At 37.8% G+C, this 21,531-nt stretch overlaps 3 protein-coding genes across 4 annotated transcripts; all 3 read right to left on the bottom strand.

Annotated features, from left to right (window-relative positions):
* Window positions 1-1,215: 1,215 nt before the first annotated feature.
* Window positions 1,216-6,324, bottom strand: LOC149116004 (ZP domain-containing protein-like). Of its 2 annotated transcripts, none has more exons than XM_089285594.1 (6): window positions 6,075-6,324; window positions 5,421-5,462; window positions 4,476-4,881; window positions 3,616-3,795; window positions 2,323-2,621; window positions 1,216-1,838 (listed from the first exon to the last, which is right to left on the bottom strand). In XM_089285594.1, exons 1-6 carry the CDS (start codon window positions 6,220-6,222, stop codon window positions 1,705-1,707), a joined length of 1,209 nt encoding a protein of 402 aa, XP_089141720.1. In that variant the 5' UTR covers window positions 6,223-6,324; the 3' UTR covers window positions 1,216-1,704. The 2 variants fall into 2 exon arrangements, with proteins under 2 accessions (XP_089141720.1, XP_089141719.1); XM_089285593.1 differs by having other exon boundaries at window positions 5,421-5,459; window positions 6,075-6,240.
* Window positions 6,325-6,347: 23 nt separating this feature from the next.
* On the bottom strand, window positions 6,348-9,220 carry LOC110050019 (uncharacterized). Its single transcript, XM_020755883.2, has 3 exons — window positions 8,964-9,220; window positions 8,235-8,628; window positions 6,348-7,320 (listed from the first exon to the last, which is right to left on the bottom strand). The coding sequence occupies exons 1-3, from the start codon at window positions 9,181-9,183 to the stop codon at window positions 7,230-7,232; spliced, it is 705 nt and encodes a 234-aa protein (XP_020611542.2). The 5' UTR covers window positions 9,184-9,220; the 3' UTR covers window positions 6,348-7,229.
* A 1,799-nt stretch (window positions 9,221-11,019) lies between these two features.
* Window positions 11,020-19,259, bottom strand: LOC110049935 (uncharacterized). Its single transcript, XM_089285592.1, has 13 exons — window positions 19,111-19,259; window positions 18,869-18,947; window positions 17,658-17,998; window positions 16,898-17,036; window positions 16,179-16,507; window positions 15,313-15,478; window positions 14,573-14,907; window positions 14,134-14,272; window positions 13,501-13,838; window positions 13,173-13,311; window positions 12,494-12,822; window positions 11,849-11,987; window positions 11,020-11,149 (listed from the first exon to the last, which is right to left on the bottom strand). Exons 2-13 carry the CDS (start codon window positions 18,939-18,941, stop codon window positions 11,130-11,132), a joined length of 2,487 nt encoding a protein of 828 aa, XP_089141718.1. The 5' UTR covers window positions 18,942-18,947; window positions 19,111-19,259; the 3' UTR covers window positions 11,020-11,129.
* Between the last annotated feature and the right edge of the window lie 2,272 nt (window positions 19,260-21,531).

Genomic DNA, 21,531 nt, shown 5'->3' with positions numbered 1-21,531 from the left:
GCTCGATTCTACCCTCAATGTGTGGATTTAGAGAGGTCTCTAAAAATAAGCTATGCACATTTAATTTTATGTTGCGGCCGTTTTATCGTGACTGTTATCATACCGAAGTAAACCTGTGAATCACACCGATCTCTGCCTTTCACTGTACGCCAAAAAATAACAAATTAAACAAATTACCGGCTCGAAGTAAAACATTCCTTGCGGCCGCTATTGACATGCAGTCAGTCGACTATCAGTCGAAAACTGCTCTAATGCCTTTCAGTCAAATGTTTAGTTTAGTTTCCGAGGCTTCTCCAAATTCCACCAATTGCTTTCCCTTTAAACCGGATGATCAAAAACGATTTTATTTGATTAATGAAGGGTGCGGTGCTTTGTTAGGTTTTTATATTAATCAATTTTAAGACTAAGCACGTTTACCATAAATTTAGTTTAGTCTCCAGGGCAACATAGAAATGTTCGGCAGCAATTTTCAGGATTCAACAGAAGACAGAGAAGACAGAGGACAGGAAACAGCAAGAGGGGAGGGGAGAAAGGAAGGTAGAAAATTCCGTCGATCATATCCCTGTAGCTTATGTAAGGATAACTTAAACGCGGGCGAATTGCGTTGAATTTAATCTATTCTACTCACCAGGGAGTCCGTGAAGCATCAGGAATACTTAAACTTGGATAACACTGATTTTATCAAGTTTAGTGTAATTGGAAGCCTTCATTTTGTTGTCAAAATAAGATAGAACAACAAGGAAATATCGCGTCCATTTCAACAACCACTTCAGCTGGAGCGACATCATTCTGCATGCCTTTATAGCCAAATGGCTAAGGCTAATTATATCGGGACGGAGGATAATTGCTAGAAATAAGGGTTCGGATTTTTCTAATGAGAGGGATCAATAACGTACTTGAGGAAAGAAACGGGAAGGTTGATGTTCATGGCTTATTTAATCAATCTGTGGTAAATGTGATATTGAATAAGTTGTGGTATTAGAAGCTTGGTGCTGTTAAAAAAAATGAAATCAATAAAACATCCAATTGCAGTTCATGCAATGGAAAAACGTTTGAGTAGATCATGGCTTATGCTCGCGAAGTTTCCAAAAACGACCTCATCAGCTAGAGAAAGATCTTTTGTCACGACTACTAGTGTTCTCTGATCTCGACATTAGAATATTTCGAAAATATAATCAGTCTGGCTTTCACCAATGTCAAACTCCAGAGAGCATGGACAGTGAAAACACTTTTATTCAAGAGAAATTAGAACTCTGATTAACTTTTAATCCTGGATTAGCGTTAATCGGCTTTCGAACAACCGGGCCCAGAACAGTTCCCCCGGTCCACCCGCTCACCCCCTCCGTCCCTTATTACACCCAATGCAAGATGTGGCGAAGTTTGCACTGTTCGTCGGAGCGTATTCTAATTCATATTTTCTAGAAATAAAATACATCTAATAAATGAATCATGAATTTAGGTCTCCAAGGGCTCAAAGACCTATTGATGCAGTAGAAGACCAACTCTCACCTTCATTCGCTTATATGTATCAGCTGTCTTCATTGACTTCACGAACTTAGCGAACGAGCAACTGACTTTCTTTCAGTTTCAAGATTTGCCGATTGCCGATAACCAATAAAGTCCCCGAATCTGTTCCGACAGGACATGTCTAACATACACATCACTTTTTTGTGAAGCAAATGAGAACAAAATTATATTGCGTCTCTAGTTTTGAATTTCTTGGGCAAGCGTTGTGTAGTTGTCCACCAACTTCTTCCTCTGCCAAATCATGTAAGACGCACAAATTAAACATAGCGCTATTACAGCAGCTAACGTGGCGATGACAGGTACATTGAGACCTGAAAATAAAATTAAAAATAACAATAGTTTACTTTATGTGACACATCGTAGACGGCCTACAATTCTTATTTAATAGGGGAACTGCTCTTTCTCCCGTCAGCTGGGATTTTTCAGCCTATTATGTTTATTTAAAGTATTTCTTTCTTTCAGTTTAAGTGGCATCGGCCGGTGAACTAGCTAGGTGTAGCTAAGCCCATTGACCACCATAAACAACAACATTTGAACATTTATTTTGAAAAATGTTTTATCATCGAACTGGAATTTGAAATATAGCGGAGAGTAAAGAGACAAAGGATATTTTAAATGTATTAAAATGTATTAAAAAGATGTAACTCGAAGCTATACATAGACGAAAGATCGTTAAAAGAGAAAGAGTATATTCTAGCAACGATCACTTTCTGGCCCATGCTGAAATTAAAGCATTACAGATGACTGTTACTTCTTTTAAGTGTAGTCTCCATCAATTGAAAAATAACATCTTACCAGGGTCGGAAGTTTTTGCCTTCTTTTCCCTGGTAGCCTCTTCCTTTTGCAGTGCGAGAGGGCCCTGAGCAAGAGGATATACGTCACCAAGATCTTCAGACGCAAAACTGACGTCACGTTTGCGTCGATCCTCACAAACACGCACGCATTTGGAATCTGGATCTGAGACATTGCAAATCCTCACATGGCAATGTACGAAAACAAATGCGTGTTCGCCAATGAAAGTGAAACTTTTCAAACTGAATCTCTCGGACTTCTTGTTGGCCGGGTGATACTCAAGCGTCTCATCCAGTTTGCAGCTACACAGAAAGATGTATAAAAAATCGTATGAATAAGTTAAGAGTGCACTTAAGGCTGTAAACTACGAGTAATATTTGAAAATTCTCTCAAAATTGCGTGAGCCTCTAGGCAAATGCAATTTGAAAGAATTTTCAAAACTCTGAAAGGAGTAGTAGTGTAATCCTTAATTGCTCGAGCTTTCATACGATTACTCATTTGTTACATGATTGAGAAATTACGGACCCGTGCGTTAATTTCCACCTTGCACTGTAGGGCAAATTAAATATCAACGATTGGTTGACCTGCTTTCAACCAATCGCAGTGAAATATAATAAACAAAGAAATGCGACAGGAGTCAACAAGTACATTACGAAATATCAGAAATTTCTGCTAAGGGTAAAAACAGTTGTAAATTTTTCAGCAAATGGAAAAATTAATATTGTTTTAGAAATATTTATTTCTCAATCATTTACTTCGTGGTCGTGATTGTCCCAAATGAGTTATGATAACGTACCTCGTTAGGTGCCCCTGAGAGTCTGAAAAATGTTCATTCAATTTAAATCTTGAATTGAAGTCAAGCGAAGTCGCGTCTAACAAAAATTCCCAAGAACTCAATCAAATCGAAGTCTGAACTCTATTTACAAAATAAAGGCACGCAGTTATATTTATATGAACACTTAATTAAAAGAAACTTCATAATTGTCAAGTAGCACCAGAGTGCTTAAGTTCAATTTTTTATTCAAATATAGCGGTTCATTTAACGGAGGCGTTATGTAACGAGGTAACGAGGATGGATGATTTCATTTAGCAGTATTTTATTCTTGTAAAGAGCCTTAAGGGTTCTTACTTGCCTATTCTGAATGATCCAGTACTTTTGATCATTCATGACCAAGTTTGTTTCAATTAAAATACAGCATTTCATTTAGCGGAGGCGTTATGTATCCCATTGCGTGACATGGATGGATGATTTCATTTAGCAGTATTTTATTTATTCTATAAAGGGGTCTTCCTTACCCGTTTTGAATGATCCAGTACTTTGGCGAGCTGTTCGTCTCTGGATTGGGCGTGGCATAACAGTCCCTGGCGAGGATGGTCAACCGATGATCAATCGTGTCAACAGATGCTTCAAAGTAAATCCTTTCGCTTAATTTCTTGGTAACAGGAAAGTCGTCTTGGGTGTATGGACCAACGAACCTGCAAATAGAAATAGCAAATGTATTGTCAAGTTTTAGGTATATCTAAAGAATGTTCTTTAAGTAAGCCTTATTGGCTTCCCGGGCTTAAAATGTGGCAAAAATATTAATAAACAAACTAAAATAAGCAAAATAAATAGGAAATACGTCCGTAAGAACATGATCTGTGAGAAAATAAGGCAAGGCGCTCATCATATAATGTCTATAATGTGAATATCATTTGTCCATCAAGTTGTACATCACCTGTTGTTGAACTAAATTTACTTTTCTTGCCTAATGCACTTTATCAGCTTGAAAGTTGAGTAAATCAAGCAGTAAAGTGCATTAGGCAAGAAAAATAATTTGGCTCAACAACAGGTGATGTATTCGGCTTATAATATTTACCCATGAAGTGTATGCCTTAATCAACGTGATCAGTTATAAAAGCTAATCTTCAGTTTAACAATACAGCAGCCGTTCAGTTACGGATCTGACAAGCTCACTGCAGCAATAAGGTTGACAAGCGAGTTATTCTAGGTTTTTTACAAGTCCCCTTGCAAAGACGCGACAAAATTGCGTGGCAGTTTTCGAGAAAAATTGCCTATTATAACGGCAGTAGTATAGTTTTTCTATGCGTCTAAGAGAACCTAAATATATGGAATTTGCCGATTGATGTTTATATCTGGTTTAAACACCACAAACCTGATATCCGGGTACAAGTCGAGCTTCAAAGTAAACTTCCCAAAACCCTTTTGGGATAAAACTACTTTCTTGCTACGCGGCATGAGTCCCACGCCAGTCACCAGTCCCTCACTGTCGTAATAACAGTGAAATGGAATTCTAAAATCAGGCACATGAGAGACAACATCCTCGGCCATTGCGGGAACCGGAAGCGCTTCGTTACTGTAAATAACCGACGAGTTTGCGTGCCTGCTTTTGGTCCCACAACCGGTCAGCGGAACGTCGAGAAAAAAGTGAGTGAGATTTTCAGAAGCCTGGCAGTCCACGTCCAGGGCTCTTATGTGCTCACGGTCTGCACCTCGGAGCAGGGTCTTGGGAATAGCAATAACCATGTTGTTTTGTAAGCAATCCACGGTTACTTTGTCATCTAAGAAAAAAGTCGAATGACAAAAATTATATTAGATATCTATTAAACAGCAAATTTAATATTGTCGGCCATTTGAGCTATAGCTTGACTAAATTAGTTTAACAACTGTTTTTTTTTTAAGAAGTCAAGGGTTATGTCTACACGTATACATTCGCTACAATTGCACTCACAAGTATTCGAATCCCAAGAATTCTCATTCATTGACATTTCGGCCACAAAATTCGATACTGTTTGCAAAATTTGTAGGGCTGATTTTATCTGTCACACTGACTAGGGAGATATTATGTTCAACAAGATTGGTTTTTGGCCTAAAACAGTGTTGGAAATTTCGGAGCGGTCCGTACTCGTGGTCCTGATGGGAAAATCCGTATCACTAGAGCGCGCAATTAGCCAATCCGACGAAACGATTTAGGATTCCGGACCGCTCAGAAGCTGGAGAAAAAAATTAAGTAAATTCAGTGCCATTAGACGTCTTATTCCTTTTTATGGTTATCACAGACAAATGATGGATATAAAGGTTATAAAACGAATATACTGACCTTGCACTTCATCTGAATAATCAAACACGGTGTCATCGTCTGCTTAAAAAAGTCATAATAACAGTAAAGTATAGGGATATCTGTGTTTGTTTATATATATTAGGACCATAAAATAGTTGAACTTTTCGACGAAATTCACTGCGTCTTTATACGACGTGCATCGCACTTTATTGGCGTGTTACTTTATTGTAAAGGACCAGTAAAACAAGTAAGACTGGTTTTATACTTGAGCTTCAATGTAAGTCTAAAGTACGCTCATTTGGAGTTCTAGTACACTATTCTTTTTATAAGAATATATTTTATAAGAATATCGAGGCTAAAATTAAGGATTTTGAAGTAACAACGACTTCCTAAAATGTTTGTTTCTAAATAAAGTTTACCCATCATTTTAACTGTTTGAGAAAAAGATGTAACATTCATCCAAGCATACGAATTTGCCAGAATTAATTATGGCGCACTTAAAGTTAAGGATGAGTGATTGCATAGTATGTTTGACTTCTAACACTCTCCGGTAAACACCGCAGATTGCGGCAAAACATGACAACGATCCAGTGTACTAATTTACTAAGCTAGGGCTAGCGTACTCAAGGTGAAAGGAATTTTGAAATATCTAAAATATTGTCGAAGTCAAAATCGACTAAGTTAGGTTCTTACCTATAACAAGAATATCGTGTGTATTATCACTTATTTCAGTGTCTGCTCTTTCGTCTCGCGTTGCGTCTTGCGGTTTGTCATAAGAAAGAATCTCATGACGACAGTTGGCTAGCATAAAACAGAGCTGAAACACCAAAATGACTAGCATCTTGCTTCAAGTTTTCATGTTGAAACAGTTCCATTTATAAGCGCCATAGCGTCGTATATATTGGAGTCAAGAACAATTTTCCGCATTCAGTTTAATTTATTCATTGAGACCACTAAGCATAGAGGTTCTTTTATTGTTCTCTTTTATTATGTCAAAGCTCTCATCACAATGCTAACACGGAAAATTTTGATTTTTGAACCATGAAGTTACGTACTTCATTGTGATTAAAGAATTCGACTACACATAAAATTAAGGTGTTTGTTGTCAAACCGCTCTGTAGCATAACGACTGCAGACTACCGCATTCGTGACCAGCAATACGGTTACAAACAAATAAATGAGACAAATTTTGACAAGATCGCACTTATTATGGGAACTTTCAAGACAGTAAGATCAGGATGCATAGATTATGTGTTAAAGAGTTACAAAGCTCGTTCAACTTCAAAAATTCCAGTGTTTAAAATTTGCTGAGGAAAGGTTGGCCAATAATTGTATTTTTATTGGTAAATAGTCTAAACTGGCATAAATACAGATATACAATTACACATGAACACAAATCATATCATGAGAGTAATTTACACACATAAATGTAATGAGTAATGGACGAAGCCTTTGGTTGACTTCGAGCTAGAAAAATCTCTTTGAGGTAAATTACTAGCTACAAAAAAAGTTTCCCAAATAGGTGGATTCGACCTTATCGCATTGGGCAAGTGAAAACATCAAAAAAAAAATGCTTTTAGTTCATAAGGTATTAAATAATCGACATGGTAATTTGTGACTCCGCCACTCTGGTAACCTTGATGAGCCCCATTTGGTGTATCTGGTGTGGAGCTTACTGTTAGAAGGTTCTCGTCTCCAGCCCAAGACCTATTTATAGGCGATTAAATATTGAGCTTCCACACACACCAAAACCCTACAGACCCCAAATGAGCCAAATAAAGTTAGCTCCGAATTCCATCTGCTGAGTATCGAGTTGCCTTTGTAGGCCCGGTTGAGTCTCCTGAACTGTCATTTGTCTTCTCTGTTCTGGTCATGTAAATCAAGGGTATATGCTGTCAATTCCCTCGGACATGTAAAGCTGCGACGATACAGCAGAAACCTAAAATGAGAATGAGAAAAGAAAACCGCCAATAGTTACTCCATTTACTCTTCAAAGTTTAAAGCAGGTTATCACCACCATTGTCTTTATAACACATTTGGTGTTGCATTCAGTATAGGTATCATATATCCAAATTATCCTGGTGCTTGTTCCATTAATGTTTACTTCTAACTCTTCGTAGTTTTTCCTCGTCTTATTAAGCTATTTTGTACATGGCAGACAGCAATATACGGTACTACCATAGTAATAGATGAAAAACAGTAGCAATGAAATATAGACATGATAATAGATGCGAATGCAGCCATAACACTACATTATAACACAGTTTATAAGGTCTTATAACGTTGTTTTCAGTTCAAAAATCTACACAAAGTGATTGCTGTCTAGTTTATGTTCCATTTGCAATCAGTTTGCTTAGTTAATTTTCAATTACAGGGTCATCATTTTAACACAACAGTGCTAAATATATTTGACGTAAAAATAAAGTTTTTTATTTATTATTTATTCTTTTAACAACAATTGTGGATTGATCATGGCCTAAAGGCGTTAAAATCCCTAGTTTGGCACAGCATTCTGCACTTCCACATATAGAGAAGTGTAGAATTAAGCAAAGAATGACAAATGTGAAATGGCCAAGGAAAAGGCTGCTGAAATCCAAAGTTTTTCACAGCTAGTCACTTCTACGCATAGAGGAATGTGGAACTAAGTAAAGAATGACAAGTGTGGAATGGCTGGGGAAAAAGGCCGGTTTAAATTTCCAGTTTGTCACATTATTCTACACTTCCACACGTGCACAGTTGTGATATTGAGTCGACTCCGATGCGGAAACTCGGGATTCCAAGGCCAGCACTGGACATGGCTCTAATACCCCGGAGAAAATGGTTGCAGTTTAAAATCTAGCAAGCACACCACACCTGTTATTCCAGCAGATATCTTCATCGAATACTCTTTCTGCCGCCCTGTTTATATTTGTTCTTTTTTCACTGCGTAGAGCTCCAGTTGACACAAAACCATATTTAGAGTAATGGCAGCTGAAAGAAATTTGAACCTCTGGTGCTCGCGTGATAACTGCTGTCCCCGGAGGAACATGACGAACCCTGTTACTGTATACCAGGCTGTTCTCAGTCTGACTGCTGGAGGTCCCGCATCCAATCAGAGTCGTTGTTAGAACAAAATGCGTACTATTTTCCGTTGCCGTACAGGTTGGATCCAGGAGCTGAAGGTTTTCTCGGTCGATGCTAACAAGTAAGGACTTAGGAAGAGATATTGACATTTCGTTGGTGTGACATTTCACATCTGCCCCACAAACTGTGAAAAGTGGTAGAAATAGGTTTATTGGAAAAATAAAGATTAAGAGTTGAACATTATGGTAATACAAGTGTAAAAAAATGCCGAAGAAAGCGTACAGACTAACTCCAAGTGCTAGTGACATTATTTCTCGCTACGATTGATGTCACACACGCACGGCATTCATGTTATTAGCTATTTAATACAACTTCAGTCATAGAGAATTATATTAGAACATTGTATGAATTGTTATATAATCGCCGCATAATTGAGCACCGTCGCATAATTCATCTCAAACTAGTTTAAATAGCATTTGCAACTACTTTTGGAAAGCAATTTTCGCGATGTTTTTGTACCTTTGGGGTTTTCGCTCTCGTAATCCCGTTCCACGGCCGTTTGGTAAACGTCTGAAACGTGCATCGTGTATTTGCCGTCATGATCTTCGTCACTGTTAATATTTTGACAAGAGTTCCCGATTCTAAGAGCGAAGACCATCAAAAATGCCATTGACAAGTGCATTTGAACACTTCTGGTCTTCATTGATGTTATAATCGTTGGCAGACTCAATTCCTTCATACCTAATTTATGCGAGATAGAGAACGCTTGAGGGCTTTTGCGTGTTGTGACAAGTGATCACGCGCATAATTAAGTTGTGCTCATTTAAAAACCGGAAAAGGTAACGTGTACAAACAAGAAAAAGCAAATAGGTTTATTTTTAGTGTTAAATCGAATTTTACTTTATCATTTTCTTGGGGGTTTATGATCATTTCAAAAGTTTAGGATTACTAAGGGGGTTCAGGGTAGAAATTTCTGATAATGAGGAGCCTCATTGGGCGTAATTAAACAGCTATTTGGAGAGAGTTGTCGGAATAAAGCGTAAAAGTGCACGCGACAACCCCGAAAGTTAGTATGGGTAGAATGGGTACAAGTAGGCACGCGCTGAATGCTTAAACAGATATGACAACACGGCAAACGTCATTTCAGATGTTAAAGTTTTCCTCAGAGTTGTGGAAACAAGTTTCTTTTCGCCATTTTAATTTTAGAATTTAACTAAAAAGTCATGTAACAGTGAAAGAATAGACAGGTTGAAAAATGTAATGGATCCTTGCTAATACTTCACGTGCAAAAATATATATGTGTAGATTCCCTCTACACCGATATGCAAAATTGCAATGCATGAATACCCAGACTACCATTCGTTCTTGTCGCATAGGCTTGATGCTACAGTTTGCAGAGGCCACGTACTAGATCCCGGCAGCCAAACCCATCCCCCACCTCTCTCCCATCTCATTAAAAAAATGCATGGTTCTTTTATTTACTTTTGACGAGTCAGAGCTAGAACAAAAGTACAAGATGACTCTATACACTTATCCTGGTCCCAGAGGTTTTTCTAGAAAAATCAAGAAAAATCTCTGGACCCAGGGTACTATACACTGACCTCAAGGTAAAATTCATGTTTTTCTCGGTGTTATCGAAGATTGCTGTGTTGTTTTTAGTTGTATTGTTTTTCAAAGAAAGGGAACACCAAGAAGTTTTCTTCATTAAGCTGTTTCTTGAATAGTTGACTTTTTACTCTGCCAAAAATGTTTATCCTTTATCTAGACGTCGTAGCCAGGATTCAAGACATATTAAAGAGAAAAGTTGATATGCCTATGTATAATATCGGCCCAGGGGCCCGTTTCTCGAAAGCCCCGAAAACTCTTCGGGCCCGTAAAGCCATAGCAAAATCTCGAACCTCACGATCGCAGAGCTGTTTTATTCACATGTTCTTAAAATGAAGAGAGGTTCCCTTCATATACAAGAAGTTTCAGGCGTATACACTCCTCCGTTTTTAGATACAGATGAACTAAAAATGGCTTTACGGACTCGAAACGTTTCCGGGGCTTTTCGAGAAACGGGCCCCAGTTCTTTCTATAAAATTAGTAGTAGCTGTACTGTACTTGCAAGAACCGTCTAGATCAGGGTGAACAATATCCGATTTAGAAGTGAAGTTTTTCAGGAGTGAAATAATTGAGAGATTTCACGCTTTCCTCTGCAAAAGTAATTCAACCAGACTCAAGAGTCAATTTATTTTGGACTTGGTTTGTAAATATTATCGGAGTTCCATGGTAATAGATGTCCAACAGTAGCAATTAAATAATGAAAGAATGAAAGATGCGAATGCGGCCATAACACTACTGGAAAAATGACCTGAAAAAATTTCAGGCTCTGACATTTTTTATTATCGGAGTTATTATGAACTATAGTCGTGTTACTGCAACTGGGACCGGAGATAGTCTACGTAGCAGAAGCTGATCTAAACGTTTTCGAGTTGGGCCAGTTTCGTCTCCGCCGGGGGAAGGCAAAGAGAGTGCCTCAGCATCAATGTTAGCGAGATATCAAGGCAATATATCATTGAAACTCAAGCAGACGTAGACAGCAATTAATTTATTTTATTCGTGTTATTTCTTTTACAAAAATTGAATGAGTTATTAATATTATTAACTAGGACCAGTGAGCGTCAAATGTCTTTTTCTTCTTCTTTAGATCACTGCGTCAGCATCTGCAGGACGTATGGAGAAATATATTAATAACATTGAATGTTTTGAGATTAGTGTTTCTTTTAAGTAGCTTCCAGAGGAAATGTTAGTCTTTAAAACTATTATATATTAAATGTGGGGTAATATCTACCAAAAATTTAAAATTCATGGACAACATTTATTTCCACTATCCCTTTCAACAGATTTCAAACCACCCAAAACTGATCGTATAACCCTGGAAGAACGTCAAGCTTCACCCTTCACTAAAGCGCTTAAGGAAAAACCCTGAGAAATCAAGCTGTATGTCAAGTTTCTTCCAAAAAATTAATCAGTCCGCCATTTCGGTTGTTTGGAAATGAATGGAAATAAAATTAATAAATGAACGAAACGATTAAAATGCTGTTTACCAGTTATTCGATTCGCCAGCATTTTCTTATTAATTACGTAAAAAGCTTTCAAATACAGATTAACGTAAGCTGCTTATTTTATTACAAAGGAGAAATAGAGGAGGAAATAATACAGATAATTGTTCATAATTGGCGACCGATAAAACCATTACTGTATCTTTTTAAGAAGTTATAAAGTGCGTGTTTAAATGGTAGCTGTCTCTTAACGTCTTCATTGTCCACTTCTCTTCACGTGTGCACATTTTAGGACAATTTAGTGACGTAAAAAGCAAAAATTCTTCAGGGAATGTGAAGTGGCTCAATGCTTTTTATTACCTTCACAGCCGTACAGTTCCACTCTCATTGATATATGTCTATGCCAAGCCACTGGTCCAAAGCGAATATAACGGGCTCTGATTGGTGGGTCGAGTTGATGGGAAATAACAGTGTCCTGATCGTTGTTTCCAGGAAATTCCTAAACGATAAGACGATTAAAAATGAACACTACGAAACAAGATCTACTAAAGGTAGACGGGATCATTACTGAGTAACTGAACAACAGGAACCTAGTGGAACCCAGTTTAAAAAATCTGCTGGAAGATGGTATTCGGTTGTTTTATAGTAAAAAAAGACTGACTTGCACAGGCTAAAAGGAATTGGATTGTAATAACGTGGTAGATGTTAGACAGGATCTACTGCTAATGAGACTTTAATTTCCTGGGGCTCATGATAAAAGTGTTTGACATACATGTTAAAAGAAAGATTTAAAAACTATATATTAAAAAATACAAAATTATCATACTATTAATATCTTAAAAAATATGCGTTAAAAATACAATATTAAAAAACGATAAAAATACAATGTATTTTTTTCCTGAAAATATTTTATTCGAATATGTTTTGTTATAATGTGTATGTTCTTTGAAGTGAATAAAATAACTTTGGCAATGCTAATCAATTCTTCAATGGGTCAGTCTTCACCTTATCCGCCGTTTGTCCTCGTGCTTTGTAGTACTGAAAGGTCACTCCATCATTACTGTATTGTAACATATACTTGGTCACCCATTGGCCATAAGAATTTCTTCCTTGCGTTGCTACTTTGGTAACCGCGGTATTCTCACAATCCATGTCAACTTGTAGCCATTGGTTGACATCATTGCTTTTGGCTGACCAGGCTCCTTGTTTGCCACTACCTGTTTCAAAGTGTAATCTCGCCTGGATTGCAGCATGATTGGCATCCATTTGTGAAGAGGCGCTGATTTGTCCGTCAGAGATTACACCATTTTCCATTCCGAGAGCTTCTTGGCATTCTAGAGATACAATAATTTGTGGGCTTACTAAAGATTTATATGGAAGTATCTGTGGCATAGCTGTGCAAAGCTACAACCGTGATGCAATTGAAATTAGACCATTTTCGATCGAAAGAGAACACCTTTTTTATGCTTTGAAAATTATTCCTTTCAGTCAATGTTTTGAGAACTACACGGGGAATTATTTAATGAATTCTTTGGTTTTAATGATCACTAAAACGTTCGTTAGAATGCGGTTGTTGGTTATAATTATTAGCTTCCTTATGAATATTACTCCTATGTTCTGGGAGGTGGTTGTACGTTTCAATTAAATATTGTGGACTGTTATTACTATATTGAAATTTGTATACCTTTACAGCCGTAGAGTTCCACTCTCATTGATATGTGACCATGCCAAGCCACTGGTCGAAAACGGATATAGCGTGCCTTGATTGGCGGATTCAGGTCATGAGAAACAACAGTGTCTTGATCCAAGTTTCCAACAAAGTTCTGAAAAAGTAAGAAAGCATGTTGCGGGTCAGAGTTGAACTGTCTGAAATATTATTGTAACTTGAACCAGCTTCCCGTCATTTCCATATTTTAACCAGATTGCAGAATGAAAAACCAGTCTTTTCAGACTGAAAGTGTGGGCAGTCTATAAATCCTGATAGAAGAACAATTTTCGAAAAGTTCTTTTACCTTGTTTTCATTTCTTCCTTGTTCCCTGTAGTATTGGAAGTGCACTCCATCCTTACTGTACTCCAACTTGTACTTTGTCACCCACTGACCATGATTATTTCTTCCTTGTGTTGCCACTCCAGTTACTTTGGTGAACTCGCTACCCAGGTCAACTAGGAGCCACTGATTGGCGTTATTACTTCCAGCTGACCATCCTCCTGCTTTGCCTCCACCTGCCTGAAAGTTTAGTCGTCCTTGGATGGCAGCATGATTAGCATCCCACTGTGACGAGGCACTGATTTGCCTGTCAGAAATTGCACGGGTTTCCATACCGAGAGTACGATGACAACGGCGACATTCTAGGATTGTGTTGAAAAAAATTAATGGGAAAATTTAATTTATAAAGCATCATCTCCCCCTTAATGAATTATACAATTCAACATCCTATAGTTGATTTCTATTTTGTTGGGATCGGCGCTGGTGTTTCAAGTTGAATTTACACATGATCTTGTAACTTCTGGTGTTAATTAATATTGTTAATATTATTAATATTATTAATATTTGCAACTGAAGATGGATGTTGGCCATCCGAAACATGTTTTGCAAACTTAAAACTGTGTGTTCTTATCTCAAAGTTTATACTTTGCTCAATACCTTTGCAACCGTAGAGTTCTGCTCTCATTGATATGTGGCCATGCCAAGCTACAGGTCGGAAACGGATATAACGTGCCCTGATTGGCGGGTTGAGCTCATGATAAACAACAGTGTCCCGGTCTGCGTTTCCAGGAAATTGCTAAAACAAGAATTGAAGAATTACTTTAGCCGATCATTGCAGAGTTTCCTCCCAAACTAAAGCTGGGTTCCTATCAGCTATAAATCACCCAACCTAAAGTTATTTTGGAACTATTAACTCGAACTAAAAAGTTGCTGGAGAGCTAACAGCAGCTAATAATTTTAGATTTCTGTAGAAATAATTAAACGTCACGTCTGGGAGAGAGGTTCACACTCATTTCTTTAAATGAATTTCTACCTGAATCCTGAACATGACTTACTTTGATGAAATAAAAATATTAGGTTGTTTAAAACGTTTCACCTTTTTTGCCTTTTTTCCTGGTTCCCTGTAGTATTGAAAGTGTACACCATCCTTACTAAACTGAAGCATGTATTTGGTCACCCACTGGCTATAAGCTCTTCTTCCTTGCGTTGCTATACCTGTCACCTTTGTGGTCCTACTACCCAGATCAACCTGCAGCCATTGATTGACATCATTTCTACGAGCTGACCACCCTCCTGCTTTGCCTCTGCCTGCCTCGAAGTGCAGTCTTCCTTGGATGGCGGCATGATCGTCATCCCATTGTGAAGAGGCAGTGACTTGCCCGTCGGATATTGCACCGCTTTCCAAGCCGAGAGATTCATGACATTCTATCACTTGCAAAATGAAAGAAAATGAAAGAAAAGTACTATTAACCACTTTTCAATACGTTGTATCACAATGAAACGATGCCTTGTATCATCCGGCTGCCTCTTTTGCAATATACAGTGCATGGATAGGAATCTCTATGTTAAAGTGGCTCTTGCATGCAGATATGGACATGGGTGCACATACGTTTCTTATTATGCAACTTGCTAAAGGTAAATTTCTTCAGTCTAGGGGTATGTATAAGAGTTGTGTCTTTCGCGAAAGGTTCATACTGTCATGCGAATGTCTATGGAGAAGTTACATCAAATTATGGCTTTTAGACGACGACTTCCTGTGAACAACACGATCATGGTTTTCAAAATTAATTAAACGATCTGGCAGAAATTTTTATTCACAAGGTATTGACTAAATACCTGGATTTTTTAACTTTTCTTCAGCATTGTTGCAGCCGTAGACTTCCGCTCTCATCGATATGTGTCCTTGCCAAGCCACTGGTCGAAAACGGATATAACGCGCTGTGATTGGTGGGTTCAGTTCATGATAAACAACAGTGTCTTGGTCGGCGTTCCCAGCAAATTCCTACATGCATTAATTATAATTTTGCGAAACGTGGGTGTTAATGCTTCGAAGAGGTTATGCATTTCGGACCGTAAACTCCCAACTGGGAAATTCAGTTCAGGTTGATAACTCAGCAACAGTTCCAAAACATAGAAGATCAGACCTGTATCGTTTGAAAGAATTCAAGGCTCTTTACTGTTTTGAATTGGTCGTTTGTAGGGTTTTCCCACATACAGTGAGCTGAGATTGTTAGCCTTGAACTATCGAAATATTCGAACTAAAACTTTTCCTGTGTGGATATTAATAATGATGGTCTTCCGTTTATATCTTGTGATGTATTATTGTTTGAATTTCAAGAAGTAATTAAGCCCTGCTGCGAAAAAAGTGAGAAATCGTAACTTCTATAAACGGAGTTTTAACACTACAGGACGTTTTATTGATTTCAATTTTGTTATTATTGTAAATGATATGATTTAGTTATCGCCTGTGTGTTGTTTCTCTGACTTAATTTATAATTATAGATTTTAGAAGAAATAAATGTTAACACAATGAACATTTCGGTAGATTTATTTCGTTAGATTTATTCTTGATGTTCATGTGATTTTCTTACCACCATGTAATTAACATAAGATTTCTAATCATCTTGTATTGTTTAAACCCCCATCATGGCCTTATGTTATTCAGTCTCACAGGACTGGATTCAAACCATCTCTCTCTTTACCTTCACTGCGCTTCGTCCTTGTTCTCGGTAGTACTGGAAGTGCACACCATTGTTACTATACTGCAGTTTGTACTTTGTCACCCACTGACCATAAGCATTTCTACCTTGCGTGGCTACATGCGTCACTCGGGTGTCCCTACTCTTCAGGTCAACTTGGAGCCACTGGTTGACATCATTTGTTCGAGCTGACCATCCCCCTGCTTTACCTCCACCTGCCTTGAAGTGTAGCCTTCCTTGGATGGCGGCATGATTGCCATCCCATTGTGATGAGGCAGTTATTTGCCCGTCAGAGATTTTCCCGCTCTTCATGCCCAGAGGCTCCTGACATCCTGAACAGAAGTGTGAATAACATTGTGTCAAAGATTTTTTTATCAAGTCTGTCACCTGTAGCACGGTGTAACCAAATTGAGTTTCCGATAATCTGGTCGGGTTGAACCGCTATGCCTCTCAATTTTGTCAGTGTAACGAGGATAAGTCTATATATTATTTGACGTCTTAACTTTGTACGATTTCTGTGGTAGAGATTTTCATGAAAGTGATCACTGATAGACTGCACTCACGGCATGAGCATTGCTTAATGAATAAAACTACCTACTATCTACAGAAATTAAACTTTGTAACATCGAGGACTTATTGATTTGGCCATACTTTACAAAACTATCTGCAGTTTGTATTCAAGCATTCTGGATGGATTTTCTAATTCTAACTCTTTTTATTACCTTCACAGCCGAAAAGCTCTACCCTCATCGATATGAGTCTATGCCAAGCCACTGGTCGAAAACGGATGTAACGTGCCCTGATTGGTGGGTTTAATGGATGAAACACAACAGTTTCCTGGTCAGTGTTTCCAGCAAACTCCTAAAAAAAATCATGAATATAGAGAGAGAAATTCGCTGTTTTAATTTCTTCACAAGGAGTTGATAAACATCATCATACGTAGTACTATGCAACAAATTATATCCAAGAGAGGTCGAATGCTAAAAGAATGTTACAACTGTAACTGTGGTCAAAGATTTCGGCCATTAATTTGTTTCCTTTTAAGGAATGGATGGACTCTTTCCCCGTCATGCTCTTTTGGTTGAGATACATCTTATCACTTTACGATAATGATAATGTGAATGATAATGATAATGATAATGATAATGATAATGATAATAATAATAATAAAAGTTTTATTTACACTGAAAAACCGGTCAGCGAATTCAATATAAAGACGCTGGTATAAACCGGTGACTTTTACTACAAGTTAAGGTAAAAAGTACGATATATCTCTGTCTCTTGGCTCAGATGCCTCTCATAACTGTATGATATATCTCTGTCTCTTGGCTTAAATACATCTTTTAACTGTACGATATATATCTGTTTCTTGGCTTGGATACATCTTATAACTGTACGATATATCTCCGTCTCTTGGCTCATGATACATCTTACAACTGTACGATATATCTCCGTCAATATAGAGAGGGAAATTTATGATACCTTGTTCGCAGTTTGTTCTGGTTCCCTGTAGTACTGGAAGTGCACTCCGTCGTTACTATATTGGAGTTTGTATTTTGTCACCCACTGTTCATAATTATTTCTTCCTTGCGTTGCCACTCGTGTTACTTTACAGTACTCACTACCCAGGTCAACTTGCAACCATTGGTTGGCGTCATTTTTTCCAGCTGTCCACCCTCCTGCTTTGCCACCACCGGCCTCAAAGTGTAGCCTTCCTTGGATAGCAGCATGATTGCCATCCCACTGTGACGAAGACGTGATCTGGCCATCTGAGATTGCACCGCTTTCCATTCCGAGCGCGGCTTCATTACACCCACAAGGTTCTAGAGATAATTGAGGAAAACAAAAGGTTGATAGGACACTCACTTCGTGGTAATGTACTGTCTTATATATTTTTTTCATTTCAGCATATTTAACACATGTTTGCCCAAGGAGGTGACAGGGTTCATCTAGGGAGCTTACACCAACATTAAACATATCACTTATGCAAAGACGACACGAATAACTTTACACTAATAATATTTAAGAGACCAAGATGAAAAGACAAAATTTGAACACTTTTTTCGTTTCATAATCGGGAAGAGCGAAATACAACGCAAAAGATCCACTCTTCGAGACTTCGAAAATCTTACCCGTTGTACGTACTGTCTAATATTTCAAACTCACATCGATTGGTCTAATAAGTCTTAGGCATACATAATTGTGACAAAAATCAGTCTTAAGAAACAAATGGCTAAATATGAAACCCATAATTCCTCATTAGTGCGATGAAGGGCACAATCTGGACCGTAACAACGCCCCATTGAACAACAATAAGGTCCGCACGTAATGCAAAACAAGTCAGTTAAAAAAGTACCGAGCATCTTTAAACCAACTGAGAACTGAACCAAAACAGTTAAGAAAAGTTAATAAAACGGCTAAAAATAAATTTGCCTTTGCTGTTGTCCTTGCTTCGGAATGAAGTTCCAAAGCTGGTTGACCCTGATCCTTGATTACAAAAAACCCATCTCATAATGAAACGTTTTCCGAGTTAAGTCAAAGTCAAAAGTGAGCTTCATTTATACTGCACTCAACTTGTTTCAAGCTTAAGAGTACCCAGAATGACCGAACCTTGGCATGCATTCAGTAAAGCGGGCGGCGTTTTTGTTGAAATGTCTACAAACTGCTGTAACGATTACAGTGCACATACTTACCCGCAGAAGGTACAGACTGACTTTCCACAACATAACAACAAATCAACAGCAAGATGGTTAGCACTGAAATCATTCTCAACTACAAGGAGATAGAAAATATATTCTTAGTGTAAAGTAGTATTTGTCTTTTGCACATACACTTTTTAATTTCGTCATAATCATTCTTTCAATTTAATTCACTACGGATTATTAGTTTCAACAGTTGTACTACATGTATTCAAATTGCTTTACGCTGTACCCACGTAAGTTTGGCCGATACTGGATAATGTTGAAGTCGATTTCAGTTTAAAATCAGAAATCCTTTCGGAAGAAATATCCAACCCTCAATTGATCTATAACGGAGACTTTTTCTTGAACCGAAGTAGCGTACTCTCTCGTTCCACGAAGAAGAAAACTGTCTGATTGCTCAGTTTGTCCCCTGATATTTGTTTTCTGCTGGTAATAATGGGTTTTGTATTCTCGCTAATTATGTGACAAAAATTTCAAGGCGTTGCTTCACATTATTACCTGAAAAATCTACCTTTAACGAGGTCTAATTTCTAGCCATACGTATGTCAGTTTTTTGAAGGATTTTGAAAGCACAAAGAATATTCGTTAATTAGCGACTTTCGTGCATTCACGTAAAAGGACGCAGTTGTAAAAAAAATTCAAACAAAACTCAATGTGATGTTATGTCCAGAATCAAGGTGAAACGAGGTGAAATAGCCAAGTGGTCTAATAAGTCTCCATTGTTCTCTTGTCCCAATATAAATTTGTTTACGTTAGAATGTTGTTAACGATAAAAATCTAATCGGAAGTATTATTTGATTCAAATTCATTACTAAAAGTTTTGTTTTTTACGTTCATGCTCCTGAAAGGAGAGCCTGGAGTAAAAACAGAATTAAAATAATAGTCGTGTTTTCACAAATTTAGTAGAATGTGTTATACTTCATTTTTTGGACAACACAGTTACACAAAGGAACTTGCAAAGATCGATGCAAAGTACTAGGCTTGTGAGAATTATCCATGAAATATTTCCTTACAACACGTGTAAGACTCTGTCATATATAGAAAAGATTCATGAAACAAGTCTCTGAAGAGAAAAAGAAAAGGTAGCAAATATTGGCAGTTGGCGAAAACAGTAATGAAAGAAAACTATAAAAAGAAAAGAAAGGGCTATTGCAAATTGCTCCTGGGACATAATCAGTTGACATCGTGTATAGTGCAGGAGTTAAAAGTTATGTAATACTTTAGTCAAAATGACGCAATCGCAAAATTTGTACTGTTAATTAAACTCAATTGTTTAGACTAGGAAAATAGCAATACTGTATTAAAACTCGAAAGCTGTATGATGTTACACCAGTCATTTTTTAACAGTGATTTTCACGATACAGCTCCTCGGGTGCTGCTCTCGAAGACCCGTAAACATATTTGTAGGAATTTTTATTGTTGCTTTAAAGGTTACTCTGCATGGTTACCAGGCACAGATCAGTTTAGTCTTTGCCCTGGCCATATATTTCCCAAGGTTTATCATAGGCTATTATTCTTACTAATGTAAACACTGAGAAGTTGAGTTGAACTGATTTGAGTTCGTCTCGTGTAACAGACAGTTGACGAAAGAATGTTACGATATAAGTTGTCCACAACATAGATTAAAACTCACCGACAGAAAAGCAGTTAGCCATATTGCATAAAATTGCTGCGAAAGAACGCAAAGAGGGAAGGAAAACGGTAAGTCAAGAGCCTCCCCCCTCCCCCCACACCTTCTCACACCTTAAATCATCCCACAAGAAAGGAAGGAATAGGCGTTTTGCAAGATAGCGTCATTTGACTACAACTACCAGAATCCTTCACTTTTTCTGTTTCTTACGCTAATTAGGAAAATTGTTATTTAAACCCCACTGGGAATTCAAAATTTAAGTAATGAAAAAAATCGAAAGGAGTTGTGGTAGTTGTAGTCAAATGACAACGTGCAAATCTGCTATTTGGGAAGCTGTTTCTCGCGTTCAGATTGCCAGACGTGCACTGGCGCCTGCTTGCCAGTCTCCTGTTAACTAAGTTTACTAAATAGCCAATAAAAAAAAAAGATCACTCAAATACGTCAAGCCATCACACTCGATGTTTCACCAGCAGTGTACTGTTAAGGAAGTAAATGATTTATTCTATACTGGCTTAAATCCACGGAAAAGCGTCAATAGTGCTGTTAGGAAACGTGAACGTTAAATAATTAGTTCGGCGAACACGGACAGTCAAGCTTCCTCTCCCCCGCATATTCAAATCAGCTGTTTTGAAGTTATAGCTTTTAAAATTGCAATTGCGGTTACACGAGAGAGTGAGTTTCATTTTGAAATCGTACTTCTATGCCTTTCGTGCCCTTTAGTTTTTCCTGTTTATTGAATTGCTTATATCAGGCATGGGGTCGTATGATAATGTTTGTTGTCTTTGCAACAATAAACGTGTGGAAAAAAATGCCCACCTGCAATATATATAATGAGTACTTTAAAGAAGGCGCCGCGACAAATGGTCGTTTGGACTGTAAACAGTCCTTATTTTTCATTTGTCGACCGTCAAACTTGGAAAGTAGTAAAGATAAACCAATTGCAAGTTCTTGCTCCCAGGGCCATTTGAGATGACCGCTCTACGATCAAGCATGGTGTGGTGACGATAAGACGATCAGCCACGAA

The sequence above is a fragment of the Orbicella faveolata genome, unplaced genomic scaffold (assembly GCF_042242905.1).
Source record: "Orbicella faveolata isolate gen_17 unplaced genomic scaffold, um_ofav_v1 contig_13, whole genome shotgun sequence".
In the NCBI taxonomy this organism is placed as follows: Eukaryota; Metazoa; Cnidaria; class Anthozoa; order Scleractinia; family Merulinidae; genus Orbicella; species Orbicella faveolata.
Note: the sequence above shows the minus strand (reverse complement) of the source record. Positions and strands in the feature narration are given on the sequence as shown.

What these genes read in the sequence shown, in the direction of transcription:
- LOC110049935 (XM_089285592.1), bottom strand. Translation starts at nt 18,941, where the DNA reads ATGATTTCAGTGCTAACCATCTTGCTGTTGATTTGTTGTTATGTTGTG. An exon ending in AGAACTCTACGGTTGCAAAG is followed by an intron (nt 13,839 to 14,133) that starts GTATTGAGCAAA and finishes ACACAATCCTAG; the next exon opens with AATGTCGCCGTTGTCATCGT. An exon ending in GGAACTGTACGGCTGTGAAG is followed by an intron (nt 11,150 to 11,848) that starts GTAATAAAAAGC and finishes TACGTCCTGCAG; the next exon opens with ATGCTGACGCAGTGATCTAA.
- LOC110050019 (XM_020755883.2), bottom strand. Translation starts at nt 9,183, where the DNA reads ATGAAGGAATTGAGTCTGCCAACGATTATAACATCAATGAAGACCAGA. An exon ending in CGAGAGCGAAAACCCCAAAG is followed by an intron (nt 8,629 to 8,963) that starts GTACAAAAACAT and finishes CACTTTTCACAG; the next exon opens with TTTGTGGGGCAGATGTGAAA. An exon ending in GATATCTGCTGGAATAACAG is followed by an intron (nt 7,321 to 8,234) that starts GTGTGGTGTGCT and finishes TTCTCATTTTAG; the next exon opens with GTTTCTGCTGTATCGTCGCA.
- LOC149116004 (XM_089285594.1), bottom strand. Translation starts at nt 6,222, where the DNA reads ATGCTAGTCATTTTGGTGTTTCAGCTCTGTTTTATGCTAGCCAACTGT. An exon ending in TTATTCAGATGAAGTGCAAG is followed by an intron (nt 4,882 to 5,420) that starts GTCAGTATATTC and finishes CTTTTTTCTTAG; the next exon opens with ATGACAAAGTAACCGTGGAT. An exon ending in GACTTGTACCCGGATATCAG is followed by an intron (nt 3,796 to 4,475) that starts GTTTGTGGTGTT and finishes TTCTATTTGCAG; the next exon opens with GTTCGTTGGTCCATACACCC.